At 34.6% G+C, this 23,269-nt stretch overlaps 1 protein-coding gene across 1 annotated transcript; it reads left to right on the top strand.

Annotated features, from left to right (window-relative positions):
* The first annotated feature begins 4,779 nt into the window (after window positions 1–4,779).
* On the top strand, window positions 4,780–16,945 carry MS3_00004586 (uncharacterized protein). Its single transcript, XM_051212527.1, has 5 exons — window positions 4,780–5,375; window positions 7,840–8,112; window positions 9,317–9,383; window positions 10,165–10,569; window positions 15,648–16,945. The coding sequence occupies exons 1-5, from the start codon at window positions 5,265–5,267 to the stop codon at window positions 16,754–16,756; spliced, it is 1,965 nt and encodes a 654-aa protein (XP_051072710.1). The 5' UTR covers window positions 4,780–5,264; the 3' UTR covers window positions 16,757–16,945.
* Window positions 16,946–23,269: the final 6,324 nt, after the last annotated feature.

Here is a 23,269-nt window from a genome sequence, read left to right as displayed (position 1 = left end):
ACCTCTCTTTCTAAAAAGGGCAGTGATTTCTTTGTTGCCGTGAATTAACTTTGCTTTTGTGTATTTATTACATCAGCAGCAGTGGTTGAACTGTGTGCCTTACATCAACCCTTACCTATTTATTTCGCTAATAACACCGTTTGTGTTGCACGACCGTTAAGGTAGCCACGGTACCTGGATTTGATGACGGGGTAATCTACTGTAGGCACTAACCGTGAGGTTTGACTTGGATGTTAGCTGTTTGGTCACGCGAGTGGGTCACTTATTATTCAACGCAGATCATCTGCGTTGAGAATCAGCATTGCGTTTTTGTCGATTTTCTATCACCTTCGATCTGTTTGCAATTATCGGCCGTACCTATAAATGTGATCAGTCAATTTGGTTTTTTCCTGTGGAGGAAGGAATGCAGTGTGATTAGTGCAAAAAGTGGTTCCACTAGGTATATACGCCTTTAAATCCCACCACATACAACTTCTATTTGTTTCGTATGATTCGATGTTACAGTAAGGCCGTTTGGTTGACAAGTCTTTGATAGATTCTCATGTCGATTGACAGATTACACCACCAAGGTCTCAAAGGGAAACATCTTTTAGCCGTAGCGCAACTAGAAAAAGCTTGATTTCAGCGAACATTATTGTGAGTAGTTTGCTACAATCCGTCACCTTTGATCTAAAAACGACTAAAGAAAATTCTCAGTAGTTAATACACAGGAAATGGCAACATAATCAAGAGCCGTAAACACAGCATTCAAAAAAGTTAAATTCATTCGTAGCCTAATTTTATGTAATTCAGAAAGGTCAAAGGAAAATGACTCTGGTAAATTGCATTAACATGGTCAGCAGTTATTGGAATCCTTCATCAGAAATGTGATGCCAGAAGAGGTTAGTGAAGTACATATAACTAAAATGTATATGATATAATATAGTAATATATTTCTGCAGGGGCATGTACATCTACAAATTACAATATTTATCGGTTCGCAGTATGCATTCCAAGCAGGGTTGTTACATAAATATAATCTATAAAAGTGAATATCAGTTCATCCCTTTAGATATACTGATTAGTCTTCAAAATATTTTCCAAAGTGGCATCGCATATGCGTTACACACCAGATCTAATCTCGGCACGAATTTGTTAGGATTTTGGTCGTGCTAAGTATTTATGCAATGCAACTTTTTAAGTTTATATTTGTTTTAAAGTAGACTTGTAGAGCGATTGGTGTGGACTAGGACCTAGGGAAAACACTTACGTCTGGTCTGTTCCACACGTCAGAAGTTACATATCTGTTCCCCCAGAGCAAGATTCTGAAAAAAAAACCGAGGAGCAGCAAGGCTCTTAGATATGAACGATAAACAATACTTAACATTTTGTAGTGGAACAGACAGATATATTATTAGATTAAATTCATACTAGCTCTTGTGGCTAAAGTCAAATGTGATCAGAGTCTCCAGATGAGAGAATGCAGTAATATAGAACGGTGGTTTGTGATATTTACCAGGATGGAGTAAGTTCAAATGAAGGAAGGGAAGTCAGAGTTGGAATAAGGAAGGCTGTTTATTAGGACAGAAAGTGTATATAGCGAGTACAGTGTTAAGAAAACTAATAACTGTCTTTTACCATCTGATATTTTTCCATCCGATGCCTGCCACACAGTCTTAATGTAAATGTCCGAGTTAGCATGTTATAGGCTGTCTTAGTAGAATAGCTAACCCAGCATAAAATTAGAAACATGGGTTTGAATGGTGAGCGTAGGAGAAAAACCTCAATATAACAGATTGATATGAGACTTGGTCGGTGGATTGGAGGCATGACCGAACTAAAAAGAATCTTCAAGTTAGTACTGAGAAATTACCTGAGAAGTGAGTTAATACCAAACAAAGAATACAAGACTCGTAATTCGAACATTCGTCTACAGCCAGATTGGCCAATTGACAATATGAAAGAAGCTCTCACTGAGTTGAATATGGAGAGCCAAATGGCGAAGCAAACCCTTAGATTTGTAACGGTAAATAAATCCCTGAAAAAATATTTCTATAAGCCTTCAAAATTAATGCTGTTCTTATTAATTTAACTGGATACCCCTGGTTGAAGACGTTCGGCCGCATATTCGCATCAGATCACGAGCGGGTACGCCGTGCTACGCATCCCTTGTAACTGTCAGCCAGCTTAGACCGAATGATTCCCACATATTGAAAGCCTTCCAAATATATCTTCGAATCACTTCATCTACGGTTTCTGATTTGAATAGGTTGTTATCATTTGATAAAAATGTGTTACGAGTAAAGGTGTTGTCAAATTTCAAATTCATGTGGCATCTTTAGATCCAGGGTTTTTAAATAATCAGGCCCTTGAACTCAATGCTTCAGAGACCTGAATGAGTAGAACGAGTGAATCCAAAAATACCATTATTATGTGCCACACAAACGCTTGCAGTTTTAGAAATAAAACCTCTGAGTTAGACTTGATGATAGATGAACCAATTACCGATATGATTTTCGTCACATAAAGGTGGTTAACCAAAGATGCATACCATTCTCTAAACATGTCTAAATAATATCAAACTCTTAGTTTCGTTCCCCTTTTTCTTCTTTGAAGTTTTATGAAATGTGTCTCCCTAACTGTATGTCCCTTCTTAATTTTTACTTGAAGTAGACAGACAACTCACTGGATTATATATACTACCATAGGGCCAGTGAAATTCAACTGAGCCCTAGTCAAATCATTCTGCAGTTGGATCATTGATTATCGAACAAACATCGATACTTGTCAAGGTCAAGGACAGCCAACGCGCATCAGTTAATCGTACGCCATGGACTGGCCGATGCAGCGGTGGTCTTACCTTCGCTTGTATCTACTTTAACTAATATATTTCTGTAATAACTTCCTCTATGTTGTACATTATTCAAAGCATCTATGGTACCTTGATACGGCAATCGGGTAGTCCATGTATGGTGCTGGCCACGAGGCGTGTCTTCGACGTTAGCTGGTTCGTTACATCATTCCCGTCTAACTGGAGTAGGCCTCCAATCATTTCGACATAGTTCATCTACGTTGGTGATCTACACTACTCAACTATAGTTGGCCACAAAGACTGCTCATTACTATTCTAAAGCACTGCCAAGAGAACCTAGCATTTTTTCTACTACTGCCAGTGGCCTAGCATCTATGGGCCTGTAAACCTTCAACCGGTTAGGTTGGCAAACAAAACCATCAGCGTCAAGTTAACTGTTACATTACTACTCTTTTATTGGCGTTTCTGAACACTTTACTCTCCCCTGATGCACCTTTGATTCCATTGAACAAACTACTAGGTTCTAACTTCGTCATTACCTCCTCCAAATGAACCCGTTCCACCTTGTTACACGTTACAACACATTGTTCTTTGTCACTATATTCTCTTATCTGAAGACTGTTTAACCACATTTTAGCCTAGTTATTGAAGCTAGTATGAGTTTTATCTACTAATTTACCATACTTTTGTTTGTTCCACTATAAACCATTTAGCGTTGTTAAGAGTTTATATCCGAATCCACTCCTGGTAATTAGGTTCTTTTTTTCCGCCGTCATGTTTTCCGGATCTTACCCGTAAACCAATGTTCAAAATTATTAATCATGCCTGAAAAATGGCATGTGTCTGTTCTGTCTAGAATATAATATCACTATTATATAACTGACGAAGCTCTTCAACTAATTGCCAACCTCTGGCCTGATAAGACATTGGGTCCTGGTGGGTTGCGTCCACGACGGCTATAAACTCTCACAGATTTTATTTCAGGACTACTCACAATGTTGTTCCCAGGAATTGGAGAAATGCCATAGTTATTTCTATATTTAAATGTAGACAGAGATAGATCGTGTCTAACAACCGGCCTCACAGTCTAACCACTATTGTAGTTACGTTACTTGAAGATGTAAATCGGATTAAATTACTAGGTTACATTAAACCATACAGTATGTTCAAATGGTTGTGGACAGAAAAGAAGAGACTTTACCTTAACGGGCTTCCGTGTCTAGTAGCAGTGGATCACCAATACCTCTGTAGAATTATGGTCTGCTATGATATTAGTACTGCTCAAATAATAGACCTAATCCTAAATTTGTAGATTTGTCATGATATAACTGCCTAATCTATAAGATCTTACGTGGAAGTCACACCATCGACTACACCAACTCACTGGATCGTATCAATTACCAATACATAATGTAGAACAAGGTTAGGCTAGAGAAAGAACAATATATTTAATATGAATAGAAGATATAAGATAACATTCAGCAGAGACCACGCCTGCATGGCCGAGCCATGCCACTCGATCAACTCCGGTCCATTCAACTCCTTATTCACGCCTTCTCCATCGTTAGGTATTTCTCTGCGTTAAATATTGAGTATCTATTTTCTGAGTAGTCTTGTGTTCAGCTTTGAGGATTGTGTGGTCATGGTCCAATGCCACTACACCTCCAGGCAGGGACACGAAGTGCGCCCACTCCTGAGCAGCACGAGTTTGTAATAAGAATTTGTGCATGAACCGATAGAGGACGGGACAACTTCACGAGATAACGGTTTATCTTTTGGTGTGCTATTCATAGATCTTAGAAAAGCATTTGATAAGGTTTCTTACTTAGGTCTTATGAAGGGGCTCCTAAATTTAGGGATGAAAGGTGCTTACAAGAATGAATAAGAAACCCCCTCCGTGGTAAAAGACAAAATGCCATGGTAAGCAGGACGCCTTCCGAATGGGAGCCGGTCAAGGGCGGTGTACCCCGTGGCACCATTGCGGGTCCCCCATTTATCTTGTTAATGTCGGCGAACGACATGACTACTTAGGTCTTCGACATTACCGTTTACAGATGTAAAAATCTAGAGAACAATAAGAAGCAAGGCTGTGCACTTCGATCTGCTAGCTAACATATAAGAACTCGTTAGATGAACCCAATTTTACGTCCAATATAAATTTGTTTAACCGTATCAGGTACAAGAGATTCTAAAAAACGCACGCATATGATTAGTATACATTGTATCGCTTGTCATAGTAGTCCAGACGGTGTCTGAATCCAAATTAAAGTTTGCAATCAAATAATCATTCAAGACACTGCCATAGAGAAAGCGCCGGTCGACGACGAATGTTCTGTTTATCTCATTGGTAATTCAGTACTCATAGTGGCATCATTATTATAATTCAACTGGATATTAAACATGTTATCAAACTTTGTGATACTATTATTTGTATTGCCGTTAATTAAACACAAGCTTTAAAAATAGCAGAAATATGAGATTCACTGTCTATTTGAGACTTTCGAGTGGAGATGGCAAATGTTTCCTTTGCATATGTGTTCAGAATACTTCGGTTCCACTGAGCTTACTCGGTATATGGCGAAAGGTAACTAAAAACAATGTTACAATAATTTAATTTCTGATGCTGTTAAATTTGTCTGCACAAAGTCTTTTACTCTGTGATAAAGATTTATTGGAAAAATTGTATTACTAAAAAGGATTTTGATATGACGCACTCATATATATATATATATATATATATATATATATATATATATATGGTCTGGTGAACAATTAAAAGAGCCAAAATAAAGATTACAGTAAGGTTTGCTGCACATTTACAAGGGTTTTGCGAGTATTTCTCATGATGATTTTCAAACGACCTAAACTGGTATATTCTATAGAAGAACATCATCGACCTGTGGGAAAAACATCTAAGTTTAAATTGGCTGAAAGTGCGGATAAAAATCGTTTAACTTTCATCACTAACAGTCAACTTTCAGTGCTTTACTGATGGATCAATCAGCCTCATGGATCTCACTCTTTTTGTGTTAGCGTATGATTATGTTGAAGACAGTAGATCACCAAAGTAAGCAATCTGTGTGGATGATCGTGGGCCTATTCAAATTGGGCAGAAGCGGTGTGATATCCTAGCCTACCTTGAAGTCAAACCTTGCGGTTACCACCTAAAGTGGGTCACCCTTTAGTTAAACACAGGCACTGTGACCACTTTGATGACTGTATAGTACAAACATACTGTATTGCAGAAAAGCATTGGTAAGAACAGATACAAGAAACATAATGTGACCATTGTCGTACGCGCTTATCCGTAAGATCCGATTCGTTGATGCGTGTTGCTTGTCTTTGTCCGTGACGAAGGTTGGTAGATTGTTCGACATTCAGTGACGTTCCACTAGCCCCTGCAAGACTTTTTTGATAACGTTTATCTTGAGCGTATGAAGTACTTAACATGCTACAGAAATATTTTGCTAGAATTTGATAATATTATGCAAACTCACACAAGCTTTCGCTCTCAAATTATGGCCGATAAAGCTCATATTTATGTGAACAGCTTAAAGATAAATGTTATTGTGAGGTGACTCACTTGCAACTCAACAGATAAGCGATGGCTAGTAGTGTCCAGATTTACAGAATTCATTCATACCCTTCACTCCGAACCAATCACAATACATATTTGATGCTGTTCATGAAGTAAAGTAATTAAGTTTTGGTGAGCTTATACCATCCTGATTACTTAAAAATTGTAGATGGTTTTTAAAAAGTCAGTTTGTCAAATAATCTTATTTATTATTTTGTATCATGTATAGATTGTTATAAAAGCTTTAACTGTAATTTTATGTGATTTATAATGGTTGAAAAGTTACATTTGGAATGGCCTTGTTATCCAACTTCATTGTTATTATTCTAATTCATTTTTTTCATCATGGGATAAGATTTATTTAGTTTAAATAAACGTTTTAAACAGAGATACTCGTATTCCGTGAGATAAAAAGTTATTTAGTGTCACACGCTTTACTTTTTGTCTTTGACCATTTCACATGGAATTTGCTTTGAGTGAAAAATTTAAAACAAGATTCTAAACGAAACCAAAAATCATAATAAGGAAGAGGGTACAAAGTCCGGTGTTGAATGCCGTTACTTTTGATGAGTACCGATTTGTCTTTTCAACACAAAAATGCATTAGTATTAGTTATGTTTTGTATTATTCGTTGTTTCTCTTATTAGTTCTAGAAATAATCATAACCTAATCCCTAAAATCAAATAAAATCAACGAAGTTATTGATTCTAGTAATAAAACTTCGGTGATATTTATCCCCACTTTAACTTCACTAACTCAAAACTTTTAATTGTTCACGAGTGATTGTATTGAAATATGAAAATTTAAATAGTTTTCACTTGATGGTTGTCATCAAAATAAAATGAATTTACTCTATTTTGTAGAACGCTTTTACCTGTTTTTGTTCAATTCTATCAAAAAACAAGTTTTGTAGGGTACTATTTACTGATTCCGGCATCAAAATGTAAGGATCTTGTTGCTTTGCATGGTTGGTCTGAAAATAAAATATTCACTTCAGTAATGCTTAAAAGTATCCTGTAAAACCTTGTGAAATATCCTTTTCGTTTGATTTTACCATGACTTATAAAGTCTGTAAGACATATGAATGACCTTAAATCACCTTCCTTTTGTTCCTGATATCCACTATTCGCTCAGACATTTTATTTGTGACAAAACTAATTTAGTTTGAGTAAAACTTTATGTAATCAACCGTGTTTTTTAACATCTTTAAAAACCTGCAACGTGGCAATAAAATATGAATTTGAAAGAGCAATAACTCAATTTCTCTTACAAACTAAACAATGCATATCAGCGTGGCTATAGTCTAAAAATATTTTGTGTTTCCTCAAAATAAGCTCACAGACATAAACTGTTTTGCCTTAATGGTCAAAAGTAAGATAATCAGCATTCAACAATATACTGACTTTGAAATCTGATTTGAAGTCTATGTCTTTTTGTAAGCATTTTGTTTTTGTTGACGAATACCTTTCAGATTGGAGAAGCTGAGTTTATTTGTACAGTTAATCCAGGGGAAAAAATGACAGTGGTACTGGAATCAGACTATTTACGTGTAGAAGCTCATTTAGGAGAGACAAAACTCCATCACATTGAGGTACCCGAAGATGATCAGTCGGTAGCTAAAACAATAAAATGCCAAATGCTGCAAATGGCAGAAATAAACAACTCACCTTTTGGAAAACTTATTATTGGGAAATATGCCAGTAACTCTATCTTCCAAACAATTTTTGAAATCAAACTGGATCTGGTAAGATTATTACTCTTGTAATCTTTGTATATTAGATAGAGTTACATTTGTTCTGAACAGGTTTCATCCTAATACCTGTGGATACTTAAAAATCTCTATTCTCCCTACGGATAGTTAATTATTACTTCAGTTACTTGCATTCATAGCCTATGGACCTTTTTCTTCATATTCCATGAATATCAATATTCATTGCTGGGGTAGTTGGAACATACGCTACGTTTCGCCAGTCACCACCCGCCTAGACGAGAGGTGTTTTCTGGTGAGGAAAGTGGTGAGAAGTGTTTGCAGTGTAGCGTTAGTTCATAAAATCACTGACTGTTAGTTTTAACCATGCTGGCACATAAGTATCACCTGGCTAGTCTGCATGGTGACCACGAACAGTGACTGAAGACAGGGTAATGTGGTTTAAAATCATTTAAAATATTCCAGGTCCATTCAATCCATATCTCCATCCAGATCTTGAATTCTTGCATTACTTAATATATACCATTCCACTCTATCTTTTTGAACTTAGTTCTTGATCCCCACTATTTTTCAATTATATTTTTGCCACGTAGTTTTGATTACTTTCACCACCAAATTCGGTTATTTTATCTTGTCATAGTAGCCTGATATGGCAACTTGAGCCAACACGTATCCGTGCCATAATTTACGTCAGTGATGGTTAAATGATTGACTGACTACCTGTAGCACTGTGTTATGCATTATACCCTTACACATACGTGCCTTTAAGCCGACTGTGCTTGTAAATCGTTTTTACTTTATAACAAGGAGATAAAAATAAACATGTGTTTAAATGAATTTATCTCATCTGTACATATCATTAGGACTAAATAATCTGTTTGGAAGCCAGTATTTAAAGACTCAGGAGCTACGTAGTTTGGTTTCTAGTCTATGGCTCAACTAAATATACTTAATGAGCAAAACTTGCTATCATAGCTGGCGCTGAATTGTGTTGAAACCATTTGTTGACAGCAAAAAAATCTGAGTTCGTATGACATAAAATATAAAGGCTCAGCCCACATTGAACAAACAGCTAGCCCCTATTTTTACTGTAGTTTGGCTATTTAGTAATTTGCATATGTTCACTGGCTTTATGAGATGAACTGATGAATACTTAATAAGAATGTACATTTTCAAATGGTTTCTTACTGATATGCTTACCATTTTTCCACTATTTCACTTGTATTTTTCTTCAAAGCAGAATTTTGAACGCTCTTTTTTAAAAAGAGGAAGTTTGTGGACTGTAGAAAGCCTCTATGACCTGGCATGTAAGTTATTACTCGCAAATTAAAAATAAGAATACTTTAATTGATAGTTATTTCGTCATGATTTAGGATTACAGTAAAAGCTTTACGATAGTTTGCAGGTTTTGGTTGCAAATATTGAAAAAAAAACAAGGGAAGAACTGTCTATTATTTTACCATTTCCAACTATTCTTTACTCAATGTTAGCATTTTAAAAAATGATCTGAAAACACATTTATTCAAACTGAATCAGGTGTATGCTCCAAAACAATCGCATTTGATTTAATTGTTCGTTTTTTCATGAAAAATAATAAGTGGTAACAGAGAATGTCGGTGATGATTCAAACAAAACTAGAAACAATACATAATTACAAGCAAACAACATACAATACAATATCACTGTTTTCTGATCACAGATTTCTTGAGACGTGTTTAAGTATTCTTTTAGATATTTGTTCTTCAGTTTTATGTGTTAAACACTAAACAATCAACCTACCAGTACAATTTTTGAGTTACCGATTCGTGATTTCAATAGTTTTATTATGCAGTCAGATTATGCTTTGTGTATTTGTCGTCTGTTGTTAGTTTATAGAGGTGTTACAATTTGATTCTAAATTATATATATATATATATATATATATATATATATATATATATATATATATATATATATATATATATATATAGTGCTTCTTTAATTGATATCAACAATTGTTATAAATTATCTTTAAATTGTACGTAAATCTTACTACTACAAGTCCTGAGAATAAAACTATTCTTTAATTTCTCTTTGGATGTCACATAGTACTGTACGGATACTTCCATTCACCATTCAGATGGCATCGTTTTGCAGAGTTACTTGGTTTTACTTCAAAGGAAATCCATGAAATAAATGAAACACTCTCACGATTTGAATACTATGATGATGATTCAACTGTATCACAATCAAGTTTAATGACACCTCGAAGAATATTTTGCTTGCTACTATCTAAGTTTCAAAAGCTTGGTGGATGCTTATCTCAAGTTGCAAGTATCCTTCATTCAGCCTCACGAGATAAAAATAAGATTCCTGATAATCTATCACAATCGAACAAATACTTTGAAGATTTTAAAATGTTTTCAGATTGTTATCACCATAATCATCCAATGTCTGACACATACTTTAATAGTGAGGAGTCCTCTGTTTCGGAGCGAATTTGTCAGTCTCAAAGTGAGTCGACTATTTTCTTTATTCGTAGTTGAATCAATGTAAAATTATATGCAGTAATTATATCGTTCATGGGTATTTTGTATTTTTCGTGTCGACAAGGAAACATAACTATATGCGTAAATATCAGCTGACCTAAATTGGTCTAAGTGTTACCTAGATATGGCTTATCAACCCAGAATTACTATTCGGTAGAGTCTACATTATTGTCGTAATACAGATTTAAAGACTTAAGGTGACATGACAGATATATCCATTCCTTATCATGACATTTAATAGTATGTCGTGCATTTCATATATATAACCTATTGCTATCTGTGTTGTTTTGGTTTCGTTTTGCCTTTTAGTTCAGTAATTTTCTCACTTACTATGCATATTAATAAATGTAGTAAATCGGCTTTATATATATGTAAATCAAAGCATACACTCCTTATCGACTATTTGATTAACTGCGAACTGTCTGTTTTTCCATGTTCTTTTTTTGTTCATATTAATCTTATGATTGATGCAAATTCAAAGTAAATTAAATGATACTTAATAAGTAATCATCAAGTTTTAACATGTTAATTTTTCATATATATATGCAGGAGATTCATGAGAAGAAAAATAAGTTACTGTACAACGCAATAGAATATATATGATTCTGTTTACTTGATCGAACCACGTGATCATAGAGAACTATAGTTTATAGGAACTGTTAATAGTATCATCATTATTACACTGGGTATTATTATTGTTTTCATTATTGTTAACGTTAGAGCTAAACAGGTTTCCACTTGTTGAAAGGTCATTTATGGCAGTGATATATCTTGTTATTTTTTCTATCACGTGTTGAACAGCTACATACATTAATCATTCATCTCTTCAAAGCATTCATTATTATTATTATTATTATTATTATTATTATTATTATTATCATTATTATTACTATTGTTAGTGTGATATTTCACTTGCTTATAATAATCTAAATAATTCTAATTTCATACACCAACTCATAATAGAAATGTTGTAGTAATTTTGAAGTATGCCAAATTCAATAATACAAATATTCCTGGATTAATTTTTCTAAACAAGTTTTAAAAAAATATAAACATGTTGTATCCATGTTAGTGATTGCCATATTTATTCAATTCGTTTACTTTAATACTAATTAATAAGTCATTAATTATTTTGTATTGTGTTTTTATTCTTTTTTTCTTATTTTTTATTAATCAAAAAGAAAAAAAATAATAAAGCAGTCAAATTTATGTTTGTTTACTCACATGAAACATATAACTATTCATATAATTTATACAATATGTTCTATATAAAACACAATCTTATTTCTAAGCTTTATTCATTTCAATAATGACATGTAAACATATGTTCATTCTACAATGAATAAATGAAATGGGATTGGTTAAAAATTTCATATTGTTAGTTATAAATGACTCATCATGTTTATATAAAAAAAGATTTCGTTTAAATAATTAAACAAGATCCCGCCTCGCAGGATTCGAACCCAGGACCTATCAGTCTGAAGCGCGAGCGCTTAAACACTAGACCACTGAACTGGCCTGCATTCAACGATGTTAATGTTTAACTTCAACTAATTCACGAAATTGAGCGATACATTCACCATTGTCATCAGTGAGTTACTATTTCACAAGAGACCTGGTTGAACTCCACTGGTCACTACTTCTCACTAGAACTCTAGGATATACTTCTTGAAGCCAGTCACTAGTGAGTATATGTTTATTAATATCAGAAGGGGTTTTGTGGATATTATAGTAATTTCAATAGTTGAGATCATGAGTCAGTTCGAGTCTTGCGAGACGGGATCGTGTATGCGCACTGCTGAGGAGTCCCACAACAGGACAAAATGGCCGTCCAGTGCTTCCAGGTTTTCCATAGTGGTCTAGCTTCAACTGACTCATGATTTCAACCATTAAAATTACTATAATATCCACAAAACCTTTTCTGATATTAAATAATTATCGTTTATTATTATAAATATGATATTACTGAAAATAAATATAGGAATATATAATGTGATGTAAAAAGGTGAAATTCAACTCCTCAATTAATCAAAGATTCTACTTATACTATAAGGTATATAGTACAACTTTTGGCAGAAAATTTTTGATAATAATAAATCATTTATTCTCTATGACGATAGTCGTTACTATTATTAAATGATTATCATTAAACCGTTTTCCAGAAGACTTGGGGAATATAGGATATCAAGTAAATTTGGGTTCCAGTATTGATCAGCCAATTCACATAACTATAAAACAAGGAATCAGTATTCATTTTACTTGATTCAGTCAGTAATGGTCATTTTTGTGTGAACGAAGTATCAGGAGTAACTCTCTACACAAATTGCGGTTTTACGGTATCCAATTCACGGTAGTTTTACAGTGGGGAAACAAGTTAACAGTGTGGATAGATGGATCACAACTGGGTCGAACAACCGTATCATTATTGTCATGAAGCACAATGTTCCTGGCTCAGATTCCTTATTAAATCCTGGATGTTCGTTACCAAATAGTTCAAAACAAAGGCTGAACATCTGTCTCACACAGTTGGATGTCGACTCAGTTGTTTAGAGGCTAAGCATTCGCGCACGGGATCGAAGGTGTCGGGTTCGGGTCCCAAGTGCAGGATCCTGGGTGTGCACCGCTGAGGAGTTCCATAATAAAACGATAGTGGTCTAACTTATATCGCTATATGATTACAGTGAAAATCTCCACAACCTCTCATTGGCACTCCCTGAATTTCAATGTTCCTTCAGTTGACATCAGTCGATGATGAAATCAAACTGAAGTTGAATTTCTATGGTATATTACCAGAACATAACAATTTAAAAGTGATGCAATTTGGTAACAAATCCAATAACATGTACCAGAGTATGAATCATACAATTTTTCACCTTCATTAGGGTATATGTGAATCTGTTTTCGACATTAGTACCTACTGGTTATAAGTCTGTTGTTTAAGCCACTAAGATCCAATCATTATAAATATAGATGATACTTATCTAATCAGCTGGAATTGTTAACTTTTGAACTACAATACGGTTTTATTTTTATATTTTAACTGTGTTGATCCTAACTTTTGATTCTTCGATCACATTAAATCCATTTAAATTGTATTTGACATAATTTCCTCTCATTTATCTTAAAGTCGACTGACTGATTGAGTTCGTAAGATTAATGTATTCATCATGGAGTACTAATCTAGTTTCGTTAAATACTATACAATATAACTCTTCTGTTCCAATGTGATAAATTAATTGACAGCGGTTATTTTGTTATAATCAGTACAAAGAAATTATGTCATAAATTTTCATGTTTTTTGCACATATCAAAATAATTTTTTATATCATTGTAAACAAGCATAATTACTGTTCTTGTCACGTATAATTTTAGTAATAATATCAATTATTAGTGCTTAGGTTACGTAATCCGTTAACATCTGTCTAATCTTTAAATGTTTCTCATTCTCATCTTACATGCTATATATATACATATATATATACATAACATATACACATACAAACATAACATAACATAAATGTCTCTTAGTTGTGTTGACAACTCAACTTATTTACCAAAACACTGACCTGATTTTTATTCCATTTCATTAAATTTTTAGTTGCTCATTGAATTTGTATTAAACTGATAAAATAACATATAATCGACTATAAACATAATTTGAACGTTTCATTTAACCAGTAATGTTAATCTTTACTTTAACAAATTCTGATGAATTGATTCAGTATCTATGTAAGTGAGTAAACCTGCAGGTTAACTTCAAAGTTATTATTTAGATTCAATGTTCATAAACAATGTTTTATCTTGAAAAAATCTATAGTAAACTTCTATTGAGTTCTAGTTTGATTACATTGAAATTTTTAATATCATAACAGCTATGTGACAATATGTGTTCTAGTTTGTTCTTGACAATAATATTTATTTGTTATTTTAAGTTGGTGAATAATTAATTCTATAAAATACCTATTATTCTAAATGTATCCGTTCAAATCCAACCATATGATGTGTAGGTCAGTTAATCATTCAACCGGTCATTATTATAGCCAATGGAAATAATTGAGTAGTAGCCAAAATTATGTTGTTTGTTTCTAATTAATGGTCAAATTTTATGAATCAAGTTGCAATGTTAAAGTGTGGACTCGATGTCATAGGGAACATAGTGTTGATGTTTAGTTGTTGGAATGATGAGTAATGGTTTTATATGATATTCACTTCATCGTGATCTTTGTTTTGCAGTTGTTGTACTTCTCTTTCTACTCAGTTGTCTGGATTTAGAAAAAGGACTTTGAAGACAATTTAAGCATGGTGTCAAAAATTAAGGTTTTAATAGGAGATATAAAGATACTGTTAAAGTGTAAATGGAGTTGTAGATACTCTAACTAACTCCTCAAACGTCTAAAATGAGTGAACTCGGAGAGAATCAGCTTCCTCATGACCGTACATACATCCCTCCAAAGAGTGTTAGCTAATACGAAACCTAGGTCAAACGTTTCCTACAAACCACCTGCTACCATCTTACATAAGAACACCGAGTTACCTCTTTATCCAAAAGTCAGAGCTTTCAGTTAGTTTCTAATTTATGTAAATTTGGGATAAAAATATCTTCAAGCTTGGAGTCTTAATTTTAGAGAAAACCAGCCTGATGCCACAAATATCTAGCCTAAAGAGTTTGATAATTCATACTGAGTGTTACATGTGTGCTTAGTTTCATTTAACCTGTAGAATTATGTTTCTATATGAAAGAGCAAAAGCGTTTTTGACTCACTTCTAACCGCTAATAAATGATGTTTAATTCAATAATGCTGTATGGTGTGATTCTTGTGAAGAAAAGAAGACGGAGTTCGGTTAAGCTTATCAATTCCTAAATCCATGAGAAGTGTGTTAAGACTAATGCGACGTAATATTACGATAACTGACTGTGTTAATCTAGGTAGCTTCTAATTGTTATCTAGTCATCGATATATAATTTCCGTTCTCTTTTAAAAAAATGTCATAATGTTCTAATTCTAACTGTTTTCCCGCTTTAATTCTGTTCTATTATCGCAGAAATAACTCATGGTATCTGTCATCTGAACCAATCGAATCAGAATATAACTTTTCCTACTACTGAACAATATAATCATGTTGAAACACAATATGCAAGTGGAGACGATCATTATCAGCCTAAACAAATTATGAATGAATCAAAAAGAAAGATATTTAGAAATGGTAGTCTAGATAGAATGATAAGCTTGAAAAAACCATGGTCAAGACATGTTAGACGAAGAAATAGCTTGCCCACGACTGGTCAATCAAATGATCCTGATCACATTACTACACTACCCACTTTTAAACTGGCAAAAGAGTTTGATAATTTTGTAGAATTTGGTACACCTATTAAACGTGCCTCGTCTTATCTGAATTCAGATGAAGAAATATCTCAAATTACACCACATAAAAAACAATGTACAAATAATAATAATAATATTGAAATCCGACAACAAAAGTATGAATCTATTCGTAAACCTAAAATTGTAACAAAACGTCGAGTTGATAAGAATTTACTTCGACAGCGTAGATCAAATCAAGCCTTACTACCTAATTTATGGCATCCTTCGATATCTTCAACAACGGACAAAACAACTGAACATATATTAAATGTTGTACAGGCAAAAATCGAAGAAACCAAACGAGAAACTGAAGCAATTCACAAGAATGTCATATCATTTTTGGAAAAAATACAATCTCCTGTTAAAAATATACCAAATTTCACTGGATGTGATCAGAAAACCAAAGAAACCAATTCGTTATTTCTTTTTTCAGATAGATCTATTCAAGATAATGATATATGGAATATTATTCACTTATGTAATAGTACTAATGCACCGAATTGGAAAATCTGGCTCAAAATATGTCATCCTACTTATAATGAACTGAATTCCTTCGATCAAAACTGGTCGAAAGTTTTGAAATTTAGTAAAATTGATCCACGTTACACGTCTTACCTTATTTTATTAAACTGGATAGAAATTAATTCGAATCCTAAAACGAACATTAAACCAACTTACATGAATTTATTTAAACAATTGATTGATGAAGGTTATAATGAGTTTGTGATTTTATGTAAACAAAAGTTTTTCAATAATTATTCACGTAAACGAAATTTTATTAGTTAATTCATTTTCTCTTTTACTTATCTTGTAAATGAACATTTCCTGTGATATTTATCTTGTTAATTTTAACCAACCATTCTTTTATCTACATAATAATTATTTACTACTTAATAGTAGTATATCTGCATATATGTATTAAACTTCATTTTTGTACAAGATTTTGTAAATAGATCAATTTTTTTTTACCGCGAACGTTTGTCTTAGCATCGCTTGCTAATCTTTGTAAATATTGCTAATATATATACAAAAGTATGAACTCACCACTCAGCTACTTTAGTTCCGTGTACAGTAAACCATTAACCTGTTCTTGTTAGTTGATAGATTAGTATTAGACACTGATTTGTATTACTTTTGTAACAAATCAATTGATAGTACATACAATCAGTTCAGAGTTTCTGTCGAAATCCTAAACCTTAAATAATAGTAAAAAATTGCAATAGCTACCTTCTGTGAAACAAGTAAAGATTTTGGTATATATATATCACTTAATGTATAGCTTATTTACGCATTTCACCATTGTATAAATGGATTGAATCTTAGTGACGTACATTAGATTGCACACGGTCAATTGTTTAAAGAACAAATACAAATCACCCTTTTTACCACTGGATTTTTGGCTAAAACTATGTGTTCATACTCTATGGGTAAAGAACGATTAAACTTATCATGTCGTAATTAATCGTTCACTTACCGTTTTATGATATTTTAATCCGATAAATTCGTTTATCAAATATTATAAAATGAATTGAAATTTCGATATAAGAAGAGGTTATTCTCTGAGCAATGTAATATTTCACTGTTGATCAAAGTGTCATTCTCCACACAACTATACATTATTAGGTATTTATTCTCAAAAACGGCTATAATTCATTAGAAGTCATTCTGGAATTGAGCACACATAACACTTCAGTAATATAAAGTTTTAAGATGTAACCTCACCGTTCGTTACTAAGCTAAAAAAGCTATAGCATTTGAGTTCACTCTTACTTACTTACATTACTTACGCCTGTTACTCCCAATGGAGCATAGGCCGCCGACCAGCATTCTCCAACCCACTCTGTCCTAAGCCTTCCTTTCTAGTTCCATCCAATTCTTGTTCATTTTTCTCATGTCTATTTTCATTTCTCGGCGTAATGTGTTCTTTGGTCTTCCTCTTTTCCTTTGGCCTTCAGGATTCCATGTGAGGGCTTGCGTTGTGACACAGTTGGGTGCTTTCGTCAATGTGTGTCCTATCCACTTCCAGCGCTTCTTCCTGATCTCTTCCTCCACTGAGATCTAGTTTGCTCTCCCACAATAGGTTGTTGCTGATCGTGTCTGGCCAACGGATCCGAAGTGTTTTGCATAGACAATTGTTAATAAACACTTGTATCTTCCGGATGATGGCTTTCGTAGTTCTCCAGGTTTCTGCCCCAGTAGACAGCATAAGTGTCTTGACATTTGTATTGAAAATCCTGACCTTGGTGTTGGTTGACAGTTGCTTTGAGTTCCAGATGTTCCTCAGTTTTAAATACGCTGCTCTTGCTTTGCTGGTCCGCGCCTTCATATCTGCATCAGATCCACCGTGTTCATCAATGATGCTGCCCACATATGTAAAGGTTTTTACATCTTCCAAATCTTCTCGGTCAATTGTGACTGGATTGGTGCATGCTGTGTTGTATCGGAGTATCTTTATTTTCCCTTTGTGTATATTGAGACCTACTGATGCTGAGGCTGCTGCTACACTGTTCGTCTTCTCCTGCATTTGTTGTGTTTGGGATAGAAGGACCAGATTATCTGCGAAGTCTAGATCGTTCAGTTGCATCTTAGATGTCCATTGTATCCTGTGCTTCCCTTCAGATGTTGATGTCTTCATGATCCAGTCGATCACCAGGAGAAAGAGAAAGGGTGAGAGTAAGCAACCTTGCCTAACACCGGTCTTCACTTCGAACGAGTCTGTCAACTGTCCTCCATGCACGATTTTGCAGTGTAATCCATCATATGAGTTCTGTATGATATTGACTATCTTCTGAGGCACGCCGTAGTGTCGAAGAAGTTTCCATAGTGTTGTTCTGTCCACGCTATCAAATGTTTTTTCGTAGTCAATGAAGTTGATGTAGAGTGATGAATTCCATTCAATTGATTGTTCCACAATGATCCGTAGAGTTGCGATTTGGTCTGTACACGATCTATCCTTACGGAATCCTGCCTGTTGGTCACGAAGTTGAGCGTCTATGCAGTCCTTCATCCTGTTTAACAATACCCTGTTGAAGACTTTTCCCGGTATTGAGAGAAGAGTGATGCCCCTATAGTTATCACAGTTGCTGAGATCGTCTTTCTTCGGTATTTTGATCAGAAGTCCTTCTTTCCAGTCTGTTGGTACTTGTTCCTCATCCCAAATCTTATTGAAGAGAATGTGGAGTATCCTTGCAGTTACTGCTACGTCTGCTTTTAGTGCATCTGCTGGAATGTTGTCTGGTCCTGGCGCTTTTCCACTCTTGATTTGTCTGATGGCCATGCTGATTTCTTCAATTGTTGATGGGCCAACATTGATTGGGAGGTCCGTGGGTGCTGCTTCGATGTTGAGTGGGTTCAGTGGGGCTGGTCGATTCAAGAGTTCTTTGAAGTGTTCTACCCACCTGTTTTGTTGCTCTTTAATGCTGGTGATTACCTCACCTTCCTTACTTTTCACTGGTCGTTCTGGTTTGCGGCGATTTTCAGAGAGTTTCTTTGTCCTGTCATACAGTTGTCTCATGTTTTCTTCTCTTGCAGCCTTTTCCGCCGTCGTTGCTAAATCTTCCACATATTTACGTTTGTCGGTTCTGACACTCCTCTTCAACTACTTGTTTACTTTTGTGTATTCAGCTTGTGCCTTGGCTTTCTGTGCTCTTATTCGGCTGGTATTGATTGTTGCTTTCTTGTTCCTCCTTTCTTAAATCTTATCCAGTGTATCAACAGTGATCCATTCCTTGTGATGGTGCTTCTTGTGGTCCAGGACCTCATGACATGTTGAAGTGATTGCCCCTTCGATCCCCTTCCAGTTGCTCTCCATAGTAGTTCCTTCTCCGTTGAGAAGATCATGAAGGGCCTGGAACTTATTGCTGAGAAATATCTTGAATTTGTTGAGTTTGTCAGTATCCTGAAGAAAGGCCGTATTGAACTTTTGTGATATTGGCCGCCCCATTGCCCAGTGCTTCTTGAGTTTCAATTTCATCTTAGCGACTAGCAAGTGATGATCTGATGCTATATCAGCTCTTCTCTTGGTTCTTACGTCTTCCATCGTCCTCCTGAACGTTTTGTTGATGCAAATATGGTCGATTTGGTTTTGTGTAGTGTGATCCGGTGAAGTCCATGTGGTTTTGTGTATGCGTTTGTGTGAGAATATAGTGCCGCCTATGACTAGTTTATTGAAGGCACATAGGTTTGCAAATATCTCACCATTTTCGTTCCTTTCTCCCAGTCTGTGTCATCCGATGATATCTTCATATCCGCTGTTGTCCATTCCAACCTTGGCATTGAGGTCTCCCATCAGAATGGTCAGATCCTTTGTTGGGCACTTCTTGACAATTGACTGCAGCCTATTGTAGAATTGATGTTTAGCGTCTTCATTGTAGTCGTTGGTAGGCGCATAGCATTGGATGACGTTCAGTGAAATGCCCTCTTTCTTTGTTTTGAAGGAGGCTTTGATGATCCTTGTTCCATGAGATTCCCATCCTATAAGCGCATTTTGCGCTTGTTTAGACAGCATCAATGCAACTCCTTGTGTATGTGGTGCATTTTCTTCTTCATGGCCGGAGTATAACAGGAGCTCTCCTGTAGTTAGTCGTTGTTGTCCAACTTGTGTCCAATGTGTTTCACTGATCCCAAGTACCTCTAGGTTGTATCTTCTCATTTCCGCAGCGATTTGGAAGGCTCTCCCGGTGTCCCACATTGTACGAACATTCCATGTACCTAAATAAATGGTCGCTCTGGTTGTCAGAAGGGGCATCGGCCTCGTAACTTCCGAAGGGATTCGGCTTTCATCATGAGGCGTCATAATTCTTCTAAATGAAGATCTTCTGACTCCCAGGGCAGAGTTTAAAAGGTTTGAATAATTTTTTCTGGTTAGCGTTTTTTTAGCGAGTTATTTTTCTACGGGATGGAGACGCTAACCCCATGCCCAACCCTCCTCCTTTATCCGGGCTTGGGACCGGCAGTAGCGGAGTTCGAGTTCACTCTCCTATAACATATTTTGTGTTGATATTCAATATTGTTAAATAGAATTCTGAACTCTTGTAAAATATGACTGTTATAATTTGTTTATAAAGAGTAACTTCGTTTGTAATGAGTTTCAACAGGACTGTAGGTCTCAGCGGTTATCCTGAAATAAATAACTGGAAATAGTGATTATTCTTGATCTTTCAAAGACTAAAGTCTATTATTATTTTCACATATGTAATACTTTTTGCACGTATTTATCTGTACTGTGATCTCAACTGATTCTACATTGAGTTCTTCTAGTTTAAATTCAATTAAAAGGACAAAAGGTCATTTTTTCAAGCATAAAATTTCATTTTTGATGACTGGCTATGTTTAAAATTCTTATACTTTTACTAATAATCTAATATCCTATTTAGATTCGTACTTTTTTTTAGCTCATAACAGTGAAGTTTATGTTTGCCCACAAGCCTTAGTTCAATGCAAAACTCAAGATGAGAATCTAACACTACTAACTGTTTTCCAATTAACTCATCATATTAGTAAGTTAGTTCTCTAATACTGACAATGTACTTAGGATCCAGTTGATATCTAAGTAATAAGTCAAGACTTGAGTGTTGTTCACCGTATCTTTAATAGTTCTTATCACTTCTACATGTGCACAAAATGTATTTAAATGCGATATTTAAAGAAAAAGCATTTTAGAGATAACAACAAATATTGAAGAAAGGATGACACTATACTTTTGTAGCGAATGACTATTCAGTCGTTGTATGTATCTGACAGAATGTGTAACTCAATCGTCGTGGCAAAAGTTTGTCTCCTTTTTTTATAGTCATATATAAAGTGGTTTGAAATTTACTGGAGAATCAGCAAAAACCAAGAGATGCTGATCAATTACTCATTTTAACCCTTGAAATCACTTTACGTTCCATCTAGTATCAAGACGAAGATCTAAAGTTTTCGTTGAGTTAGTGCGCACTCATTCATATAAGCTGTTTTATGCTATGACTATCATTGATGTTAAAACTTGTTGAGGCTACTTCACATGTAATAAAATTTCTGCAAAACAGTTATACTACTTACAAGTACATCAAATTGGTCTCTAAAGTTTATATATCTTTTATATCGTTGAGATTTTAGTAGCAAGTTTGAACATTATGCTCAGGACATCTGTGTCACATGTTCGAAATGTAGCTGAGAAACTGGTTGAATAGGTTCAGTTCAGGGAAAAAGATGATAATCATACTTTACGAAATGTAGTATACAACTTCGATAATGAGTGGCTCGATTCAATAAATGAATGTCTACAGTTCAATCACAAAGTCGGAAAACGGAGAGGTAACTAAACTAATCCATTAATACAAAATAATAGTTGGATTCTCATTGCGCATAAAAGCAGGAGTCATCGTTTCACATAGAAATAAAGACTCGTTTTTCAAACTTTCTAATGCCTCTTTTCCTAAGCAACTTTTCTCAGAATATACTGTCTAAAGTAGTAATATGTAATATCAATCCATTAAACAGTGAGAATACGAGCCCAGTGATCGCAATATTTGTTGGTCAACTTGTACCTCAAACACAAAGATTTTATAAAAAATAATCCGTTGGATGCCGTACAAGTGGCTAACTAGTAAGATGCTGAGTTTCATTTCATGATTTTAAAGTTTGATGTCATTAACTGAAACTGAAAGCCTCTATAGTACTGCATGGTCTCAGCTAGTTTCCATTAATCTTAATCGATGATACGATTAAATCAAAACCATCTAAATATCTATTAATGAATTATTATTAAAATCTGCCGAAAATGTCAAGATTCCTCAGATGGACTGTGTACTTTATTAGCCGAGAGAAGTTTTATTTCCTCATCAAGTAAATCCATTCATTAGATCAAGGATCATTATCGAAGCAAGAATTTCCCAATAATATTGTATCCTACTCACTCAGAAAATCAAAACGTTTTCCCTCATGTTGCTCTTCAACGATTTCACTACTTAGGACCATCCAAATAAAGCGTTAATTATTGGATAAAGAGATGTTGACATATTTTATTCTAAAAATTCTAAGGATTTTTCGAAAGTCCCAAAACCCCTGGGAATTAATAGATGTAAATACAGGTAGCTTTTTTAGTTTTTACAAAAATTTTCTTAGTTACTGTATTTCATCAGTCAGTTAAAATGATTTTACAACTAATATCAGTAACTGCTTAAATAATTTAGTCATCACCAGAAGCCAACGATGAAATACTTGGGAAATTAACAAATCAGGAAAAAAGTTAACTTTCAGATGTGGAGTATCAAAAGGGGAGAGATGAAAACTTATCAACACCTGTTAGTAACAGTA

The sequence above is a fragment of the Schistosoma haematobium genome, chromosome ZW (genome assembly GCF_000699445.3).
Source record: "Schistosoma haematobium chromosome ZW, whole genome shotgun sequence".
Taxonomy (NCBI): Eukaryota; Metazoa; Platyhelminthes; class Trematoda; order Strigeidida; family Schistosomatidae; genus Schistosoma; species Schistosoma haematobium.
Note: the sequence above shows the minus strand (reverse complement) of the source record. Positions and strands in the feature narration are given on the sequence as shown.